The 10,717-nt window shown below is 34.0% G+C and overlaps 1 protein-coding gene across 1 annotated transcript; it reads left to right on the top strand.

The window, feature by feature from the left end:
- Positions 1 to 5,013: 5,013 nt before the first annotated feature.
- MARCOL (MARCO like) lies at positions 5,014 to 9,879 on the top strand. The gene is made up of 3 exons (XM_037739566.1): positions 5,014 to 5,129; positions 8,268 to 9,442; positions 9,826 to 9,879. The coding sequence occupies exons 1-3, from the start codon at positions 5,081 to 5,083 to the stop codon at positions 9,877 to 9,879; spliced, it is 1,278 nt and encodes a 425-aa protein (XP_037595494.1). The 5' UTR covers positions 5,014 to 5,080.
- Positions 9,880 to 10,717: the final 838 nt, after the last annotated feature.

Here is a 10,717-nt window from a genome sequence, read left to right as displayed (position 1 = left end):
TAGAAAAAATATTCTGAAGAAAAAACAGGAAGAGAGCAATAGTTGTGGAACTTCATGCAGCTGGTGAAAAGTATGAAAAAATGTGGAAAAGTAATGGAAATAGTCTTAATTTGATAGAAACTATAAACCCATAGATACAAAGATCTTACTGAATCCCAAGTACAAGAAACAGCAAAGACTATAAAAGCCTTTTTTCTTAAGTTCCATCTCTGCATTTGTGTCTAACCATTACTCTCATTTCCAAAAAATATACTTTAGTTCTTGTTTGTTTTATTTCCACAGGATTCTTTATTCTTAGAATGCTGGTTATCCCTTCAAGCGCTTCAATACCTTCTAATAACTCTCAGGGCCAGGTCCTTTGTGGTTCCTGGTCACGACCGTCTCTGCTGGACCATTCCTCCACCCCACTTCCAAGTGAATATGGTCTCTTTAGTGGTTCTCTACTTATAGCTTTAATTAAATTGTTTTTTCTTCTGATGACTGTGAGCTTCTCTTTCTCATCTTTAAAATACCAATAAACAGTAGGTTCCACCCAGCAAGCGTTTGAGAAAAAAATGAAGAATGTGAGCTCTGTGAATATATTTTTGTTATTACAATATTTTCAGCATCTAATAATACCTAGAATAATTAGTGCTCAATTATTACTTCAAAGGAAGAAAGGACTTTTCACTGGTTCACATTTGTAAAATCAAATGTTGTCTATGTAAACTTTGTTTTGCACATGGAGACACAGTACAGAATAAAGATCCATGAGCTACATCCTTGTGTATATGGACCTGTGTTCATATATATGTTTGTGTGTATGTACATGTAGATTTGACGGTGAGAATATATACAAATACTTAATGAAATAAAAAAGATAATTTCATATATTAAAAGGTATTATGATGACAATAAAACACATTGATTTGGGTTGGAATATTTTAAACAGGAAAATCTTTACTGAGCCAGTAATACTTGAACTGTGACTTCTGGAAAGAAGAAACTGGCCATTTACATTTCTGGGACAGGAGTTTTCCAGGCAGAGGAAATAGTAAGAACAAGAGTTATAAGGTAAACAGCGAATGAGATGGATTTGAGAAAAAGAACACAAGTATGCATGGCATATACGTACAAGGACCAAAATCAACCTGTGAATTTCTTGTTACGATTAGCAAGTGAACAATACCAAGTAACAAGTAAACTAAGTAAAACAAATAAACCACAAACCATCATGCATAGGCTGACTAAAAGCAAGAGGTTGAAGACAATAGCCCCGTGATTCATATTCACCTCGATGTCTAGAGTTTCAAATTCAATGATTATTGAGAGTGCCCTCTTACTTTGTCCAATAAATCCCTTGACTACAAAATTCCTCACGTCAGCATTTTTATTTTCCTGGTAGTTGTGACACCAAGCCTTACTAATACTGTGCACAAATTGTGCAAATCATCCCATAGGTTACTGCAAAATGAAAGCTCTCTGACCCAAGGCTCTGTTGGAGGCAGGTCTAACATATGCAAAATGGAAGATGATGACTTGATTATAATTATCACCATGTGCTAAACAGGGGAAATTCTGGGTATGTTACTTGTAGTACATTTCATTCCACCTAAACATTACTTTTTGACTATTGTTCCTGTATGTTTAAAAAGGCCTGAAGTTCCTTTGGTTCTGGTATCTCTACTTTTGGGGGAAATGCATTACATAATTAAGGTAGAGAATGTAGCTGACTACCAAATTTATAGGTATTTAGAATCATGTATATAGCCACCTAAAATACATCTTGTGGAATGTCAATAGTGAACTCTGTTAACATATTTTCTATAAACCATGCAGATCTCACTTACCAAGAAGCCATCAGGTACCCTTCTGCTTTTTATCAGTGTTGCCTGTTTATTCCTCTTTGCAGGTGAGTGTTATGGAATTCTGGACCAGACTGGTCAATGATTGAAGCTGTAACATGATTGTTTTATGATGATGATAAAGATGGTTACTCATAGTGACTAAATCTCACACTTTTAATTTAGAAGAAACTTTTATTAATTAACTCCTTTAATTTTCACTATAATGCTGTGGGAGAGATAGCTTTATCCAATTCGAAAAACAAAGTTATATGTCAAAATAAGATCTGCTCTAGGTCAAACAGTCCTCTTAATCTAAGAGTCCCAGGATTCAGAGTTATGTTCCCCTTAGTAGACCACGATTAACAACATGCACTTACAAACAGCTGCGTCTTCAAAAAGTAAATGTATATTGAATCAAAAATCCTAAGTCACCTTTGATAAATTGTCTAAAGAGCTTCAACCACTAGAATTTTGCTGAGATCCTCTCATTTTATGAATAGCTGTCATTATTTTTTACCCTCTAGGTAGGCAAAGTGAAGAAATGATTAGATAGTTAAGTATGTAGAGAAAGAGAAAAGAGAGAGAGATTAACATTAACTTGCATGACATATAGCTTAAAAAGGACAGACACCTTGGGTCATTTTACTCTGTTGCTATTGTTATTTCCACCAAGTATAATGACTACTGAAAGAAAAGCCTTGGCCTATAACCTTACTTCAAGACATATGAAACACATTATCCGCCTTCTTAAAATATGTGGGGTTGATGAGCCTGTTCCAAGCCAGAATTTTGAGCTTACTTTCAAATGTGAAGGAGAGTAAAAATGGAAGATAATTCTACAGGTGAAAAAATTTCCATTATTATAAGAAAAAGTAAATGTTTCAGTTAAGATAACTGCAGTGACTAAAAAAAGTAGTCAAAAGCTTTCTGAAATGATTTGGAAAACAGGTACATAAAGAGAGAGCAATCTTCATGCAACCAAGAACACCTTGTACAAATAGACAGTCTCTGAAACCTCAGAGTATAAACTTGATGAGAGTGTACTTTTTTACTGAAGTACCCTGACCTACAAGGCACTCAGCAATATTTATTATTGAAATTGTTATTGTGATATATTAGCAGTATTGGAGTTAGAAAAAATCATGGGGAGGACAGATGATAGCATTGAGTGTTTAAGAGGAAATTGTTTAGGCAAAATACAAATGCATCTATTGTGACCCATTTGTTATTTGAAACTTTACTACATTGAGTTCCATTAATGAGTATCTGCATGTGAAAATAACTTCTATAAAATTTACCTTTTTTGATAGCGATATAGTAGAATATAGGAAAACGGTAATTGATTAATCTTGATGGTGCGTGTATTGGCGTATTAGTCCGTTTTCATGCTGCTTATAAAGATATACCTGAGAATGGGTAATTTATAAAGAAAAGGAGGTTTAATGGATTCACAATTCCACGTGGCTGGGGAGGCCTCACAATCATGGCAGAAGGCAAATGGCATGTCTTACATGGCAGCAGATAAGAGAAGAGAGAATTAAGCAAAAGGGGTTTCCCCTTATAAAACCACGAGATCTTGTGAGAATTATTCACTAACACAAGAACAATATAACTGCTTCATGATTCAATTATCTCCTACTGGGCCTGTCCCATAACACATGGGAATTATGAAAGCTACAATTCAAAATGAAATTTGAGTAGGGACACAGCCAAACCATACCAATGGGTTTTCACTGCACAATTCTTTAATTTTGCCTGTATATCTCAGCTGTTCATAATAAAATTTTTGAAATATTCACCTGATCTGCGTGTGTGTGAGTGTGTGTGTATATAACACACATACATGTATATGTATATATATAAAAATCCATCCGTGTGTGTGTGTATATATATATATATATACATGTGTGCATATACGTATATATATGCATGTTTGTGTCTGTGTATAAACAATCCAATGCTGTTGAGTTCTATAAGCTTCTTTTGACACTCATATGAATTCCAGTCAATTTAGAAGATAATTATGCAGGGAGTAAAAGTTGCTTTCTTACTATAGGAAACTTAAACTTTGTCTCTTTTGATGCCATAAAATTGCTTTCTTGATTAAAATAAATCACCTATCATTTTCAAACTTTTCCTTCTTCTAAATAAGTTGAAGGGAAAATCAAATACAAGCCAGAACCACTAATTCTGAAAATTTTAGAATTGGAAGTAATTGTAAAAATCATCTAGTTCATCTCTCCTCCTAAAGTTGAAATTTTCTTTAGAACTCTAAAATATTTATTCTCTACTTCCTTTTACTATTTCTGCTATCTGTAACTAAACAGATCAAAAAATATTTGTCTTCTCCAGTGTGATGCCCTTGAGAAAATGAAGTCAATGACGGTAACAGTCCTGAGTTTGTGCCGATTTGAGCTTACATTTCCTACTGCTGTAAATCTACTTCATGCTTTATGGTCTCCAGACCTCACATTATCAAAGTTACCTTTTGGACATGCCCCATTGATTCAAGTTTCTCTTACTTAGAGAAACCAGTCTTGAAGACAATATTCCAATGTCTTATAACATTGAGCTTATGACCAACTAAAAATCCCAAGGTGATTTTCACATGAGCTGCTGTTTGACATAATAACTTGAAGCAACAATGCCAATTGTGTAATGTTATTTCTTAAACATGAGATCTACTGTATCCTGTTGCCTCATAAAAATGTATTACCTGTCATCGTTCATTTTGATGAATACTGTATACATTCATTACTATGAATGACCAATATTCAATGCATTTTTACCTGCTTTTAAAAGATAATTTGAGGTACATAATTGACGTATAATTCACTTGAAAATTTCTCTTGTGGTCATATAAACTTGGAGAACATATCATAATACTAACTGAAGATAAGCCATCCCTTAACAATAAAAATGTGAACACTGAATTTACTACTTTCCCACATGGATTTCATCATTTTAATTTTCTTCTGGAAAGAAGATATCTAATAGACACATATTAAAGTTTGAATATTTGTGAGAGTTGGGGCATGAAGCTAATTTTGAAAATAACAGTTCATTCAAGAAGCAATACCTTCCAGTTTGTGAAAATGACTGTAATTTATTAAAGACAGTGACAGTGTTTGACAGTTAGGGTTAAGAGCTTTTCAAATATATAACATGGTGGTGATCAGCATGGTTTATTTGAAGAGCACCTGCTGCAGAGTTAGGCTTACCTCGCACAACAGTCAAGTCTGAAACAACTGACCATGGGGGCTTTCATTTTCTTTTCCTTCATGCTCCTGGCCATGTTCTCAGGTAAGAAAGTCACAGTCAACAGCTTTCCTTCCGACTCTCAAAATAAAGAATTAGGAATGTTAAGTGATTTAACAATACTTTGTCAAAAGATTTAAAAATAGATAATTCATCAGACAGAGAAATGGAAGAAGATAAATTTCCAACGAAATAAATATAGATCCAAAGTCATAAATATAGTGATTGAATGAAATAAGAGTGAATAGTTTGGTGTGGTGGAAGAGAAACAGGTACAGGGGACTAGGGAAGGCAGGACATTAGACTAGAAAGATGAATTTAGACTAAAAGGCTTACGAATTTGTGAATATTCAAGTTCATAGTTTATAAGGAAATGGTTTTGTGATATGATCTGGGCTGTATGGTCAAATAATAATATGTTCAAATCCTGATTTTTTTTCCCATTCATGTGATTTGAGGAAACTTGTTAAACTTACTTGAATCTCAATTTTCTAATTTGCAAAATTAAAATTTTCATACATTTTTATAGGGTTGTTTTCTGGAACTATACAGATAAATAGCTTTAGTTACCATTAATTGAGTTTTTCTAGGTACTTGACTCTCAACTTGTTTTTCTCTATTCCTTACCTCAGTATAGGTAGGTGATTTTCAGAGATGTAAATTTCTAGCTTTGAGATGTAAATTTCTCAAGATAATAATCAACTCAGTTAATTCATTTCTAAAGATAAAAATTACGATAATGAAATGGATTCTAATTTATCTCCAAATCATAAGCTCCCACTTGACCATTTTTCTTATACCTAGTGAAATGAAATAATAAAGTGCCTCAGACCCTCCACTTCTTATATTTGTGGTTCTCTTCTCATTGAAAATACTGCAAAGCTGTTTCAGAGTTTTGAGTACAAAAGTGATTATATTCATCTTGTTAAGAAAGATCAGTCATGTAGTAATATTGAAAATAAATTAGACGTAAGAAAAGCTGTACAGTAATGCCACTGAGGAGCTGCTGAAGTAACAGAGTTAAGGAAAAGGGAGGGCTAAGAGATAGAATTGGAGAAAGGAGGAGAACGATATGTGTGTGTGTGTGTGTTTAATAGGGAAACAGATATACATATAAAATTACTTTATAGAACATATATTTCATATTTCATTATAGCAGGTACTGTAACTGTTGTGACCTTCAGTGCCTTGCTAAATGCTAGAAGTTATTTGTTGATGGAAGAAAGTGTGTTAATTAGTACCAGATGTGGTACTAATACATATCTAGTGGTTATATTTATATAGATTGGAAGATGAAGAAGAGAGACGAATCAGAAAAGCAATGCTAAACACATCCTAGTGTTTGTAAAATCAGAAGGAAAAAAATACAAAACAAAACAAAGCTGAAGATACTTATTTCCCAAGTATTTCGCTTAAAAAAATAGATAGTGAAACCACATTATAATATTTTAATTGCCTCTTACCACTCCAAAATTCACTCCTAGTTTTTATTTCATAAATTTACTTATCAATGTAAGAAATTATGCATTATTAGGATTTTCATAGAATCATTACTTACAATAGCAGATTGCTAACAGCTAAGCTTCTGTGCTTGGACAAGATCTTAATCACCTGCAGTAGTATACCGTCAGCATGCTCAGCCCATACTAACTGATTATCGTTTGACTTTACTTAAATGGATTTGAAGGTAAAAATATGTATATTTGTAAAAATATAAAGCGGAGCAATTGAAAATTCAAGTGAGACCCTAAGTATAAGTCTGAAATAATCAACAGTGGAATGATTTTAAATTGCATATATTGAAAAAAATAGCAAGGAAGCCTATGCAGAAAACAAAATGTAAGCCTAATTAAAACCTTTAAGAGAACCCCATATTAGGAAAGTGAATTTAAAAAGATGAATTATCAAGAAAGAAGGAAAAGATGAGAAAAATATGCACTTCTTCCAAAAAAAAATGGATGCCCAATGCAATACTTTTATATTTAGCTCTAAAGTCATTCCGTTTGTTTATTCATTATTTTCTAGATCCTGTTCATTTTGGAATATAATCTGAAAAAACATAAAACATATATACACACACAATTATATACATATTAAATTGACTTGAAGGTACAAATGCGTATATTTATGGAAATATAAAGCAAAGCAATCGAAAATTAAAGTGAGACCCTAGGTATAAGTCTGAAATACACAAATATATAATTATATAGGTACTAAATTATATTTATTATATATAATGAAATATATATAATATACTTATATTTATTTTAAATTTATTATATTTATTATATATTTATAATATATAATAAAAATTATATATTTCATTACATAATGAAATATATAATAAATATAATTTATCATATATAAATAATAAATATATATTTCATTATATATAATAAATATATATATTTCATTATCCACAATAAATATATATATTTCATTAGGTCATAAGTAAGCCTCCAAAATAAATTGGAGGAGCTATAAAACATAGGTTTTAAGAAATAATCATGATATTTACCATTCTCATTTAACCAAAATAGAAATAAGAAATATAATCACCAGAGAGAGCATTGTTGATCCTAAGGCCTTTTGTTGGAAATGGTGAACATAAAGCTGATTGAAAGAAATACGTTCTGAAGGAGAAGGGAAACATCTGTTTTGGGGATGGAACTGGAAAGAAAGATGGCTACAGATAGTATGTACAGGGTTGGAAGAGAGAAGAAGAAAGTAGGGCTCATGTCTGCCAGCCTTTTCCTGTCTAGAAAGTTGATGGCACCATCTGTAAAGTAAGGCTGGAAAATTAGGAATAAAGTATTTGATGTGAAAAAATAAGTTTATAATAGGCAGTGTGCAGAGCCAGCTTGATTCATCAGAAAACACTTAAAGGAATTGGGGGTAGAATGATGGCTCAATTTACATAATACAGACTTTGTGATTTAGAAATGAGGCAGGTTGGATTGACCTCTAATTTTTGAAATTTATGTAGTACAGTGAAGAAAAAAAAGGAAGGAACCCAAATATTCATGATATGAGGAAGAATGGGAAGATTCTACCTTGGGGCTTGGTTAAAAAATCAAAAAAGCATTAAAAACAAACTATATCTTGGACAAATGTTGTTGATTTACAATTATTTAATGTAAATAACTTTATTTCATTTTTTTTCTGGTTGTGTTATCATTCCAGCATCTTCAACCCAGATTTCAAATACCAGTGTTTTCAAACGAGACCAGAATCCAGAAGCTGCACATATTCTGGAGGAAAAAAATGAAGCTAACCACCTAGGAGGACAAAGGGATTCTAATAAGCAAGGAGGTAGTTATACACAAGGAAATACAGGAACATTTAGTCTTCAAGGACAACCAGGATATTTTAACAAGCTAGGGAATCCAAGGAATTTTAAGCAAGGAAGACCAGGAGTTTTGAACCAGCCTGGGATTTTAAAGAATTCAGGAAAATCTAACCAAAAAGGGAATCCAGAATCTTCTAATATGCAAGAAAAATCAGGATCTTCTAGCAAACTAGGGAAACCAGTATTTTCTACCCATCAGAGAAATCCAGGGTCATCTGGCCAACAAGGGAAACCAGGGTCATTTAGCCAGAAAGTGATGGTGGAGTCATCTAGCCAACAGGGGAAGCCAGGATCAGCTAGCCAACAAGGGAATCTAGGGTCATCTACCCAGAAAGGGAATTTAGGATCTTCTAGTCAACAAGGGCATCTAGGGTTATCTAGCCATCAAGGGAAACCAGAGTCATCTAGCCAGCAAGGGAAGCCTGGGTCATCTAGCCAACAAGGAAATCTAGGATCTTCTAGCCAGCAGGGGAAACCAGGATCTTCTAGCCAGCAGGGGAAACCAGGATCTTCTAGCCAACAGGGGAAGCCAAGGTCATCTAGCCAACAAGTAAATGTGGGATCTTCTAGCCAACAAGGGAAACCAGGGTCTTCTAGCCATCAAGGGAAGCCAGGGTCATCTAGCCAACAAGAAAATCTAGGATCTTCTAGCCAACAAGGAAAACCAGGGTCTTCTAGTCATCAAGGGAAGCCGGGGTCATCTAGCCAACAGGGGAAGCCAGGGTCATCTAGCCATCAAGAGAAACCAGGGTCATCTAGCCAACAAGGGAAGCCAGGGGCATCTAGTCAACAAGGAAATCTAGGGTCATCTGGCCAGCAAGGAGATCTAGGATCTTCTAAGCAGCAGGGGAAGCCAGGGACATCTAGCCAGCAAGGAGATATAGGGTCATCTGGCCAGAAATGGAAGCCAGGGTCATCTAGCCAACAAAGAAAGTTAAGGTCACTTTACAACCATCAACAAAGAAAAAATATCGACAACACTTTGAATGACAATATAATGGACTTTCAGGTTAGTGTTAATACCTTCATTTTCTCTGTCAACTTGCCCCAGCAGTTCTATTTTCTAAGACTTAAAATGCTTAAAGGAACACTATGTATTAATGACAAATCACTTGCAATGACACTGATTAAACAAAATAAGAACTTTGGAGCTGATTATTTTTATGCGTAACACTTATGATTATTAATGAATATACTGCCTTTCTATTCTTTCATTCCCCCATATCATTTTCCACTCAAGCCCCCTCTACCTATACTAGAATAAATCAGACTCTCATCAACTGAACCTACACCTCTGCCAGGTTTAACTTTCATGTCCATTTTTATCCAATCAACAATCTATAAATTACTGAAGTAATATTTCTAAATCAAAAATCCTCTCTGATATTTTAGACCCCTGCTCAAAATTTCCCGGTGGCTTCGTCCTACGTAGAAGATGTAACTTAAACTCTTAAACGTGGAATTTACAGATTTTCATGATTATATTGCATACTGTTTAGTTTCATTTCGTGTCACTGTTGCTCACACACCACCCATATTATACAGAGCCCTTTGATTTTCCACTCATGTATTCCTAATACTAATGATTTCCTCTATTATTGGACCACCTTATTACTTTGTAATTGAGTGTCTATTTATTCAGCTAGATAATGAACTTCTTGAAGAAAGTACCATTTATTTTTAAACCTGTATCCCCAGAGCCTAGAATAGGTGTGGCATATAGTAGTTCTCTTGAACTGCATGTTAGTTGGATAAATGCCTGCTACTTGGAAGCCATCGTTGCAAATAGGAGAATATCTATCTGATCCACATTCCCTGTGTTCCCTTCTGAGTCTTGCTGTGCTTTTACTGTCACTTGCCAGCTTCTCTGCCAACAATCAGCCTCCTAATTTATTTAACAATTACTCTCAATCCTCCATTTGATACTGACATTCAAAACAGTTTTCTAGAACACTTCCTCTACCTCATCATCTTAATGGAAACTGTATTTTTTACCTCATAAATTTTTATTCCTCACAAGCCTTTCAGATAAAGGCCACTTGCTCTCTTAGTCATTGTCACTTGGCTGACATGAAGTAGTAATCCCTCAGAGAGACCCCTACCATTCAGAACTTAATGCCATCACCAGTGGGTCTCTGAGTTTTTAGGAAGTCACTTAAATTTTGCAATTTTATATTTATTCTAGAATAGGAGAAATAACCATGTCCACTTAACAGAGTATGTGTGAAATAAATTGATTGTCATGAAAGGGTTGTATGATTTGGAAAACATAGAGGTATTTTTT

The sequence above is a fragment of the Cebus imitator genome, unplaced genomic scaffold (genome assembly GCF_001604975.1).
Source record: "Cebus imitator isolate Cc_AM_T3 unplaced genomic scaffold, Cebus_imitator-1.0 Scaffold71, whole genome shotgun sequence".
In the NCBI taxonomy this organism is placed as follows: Eukaryota; Metazoa; Chordata; class Mammalia; order Primates; family Cebidae; genus Cebus; species Cebus imitator.
This window is presented reverse-complemented; position numbering and strand designations above follow the sequence as displayed.

Bases quoted from the DNA above. Each gene is read 5' to 3' on its own strand.
- MARCOL (XM_037739566.1), top strand. From the start codon at position 5,081: ATGGGGGCTTTCATTTTCTTTTCCTTCATGCTCCTGGCCATGTTCTCA. The intron at 5,130-8,267 runs GTAAGAAAGTCA...TTATCATTCCAG, and splicing joins GCTCCTGGCCATGTTCTCAG to CATCTTCAACCCAGATTTCA. The intron at 9,443-9,825 runs GTTAGTGTTAAT...CTGATATTTTAG, and splicing joins ACAATATAATGGACTTTCAG to ACCCCTGCTCAAAATTTCCC.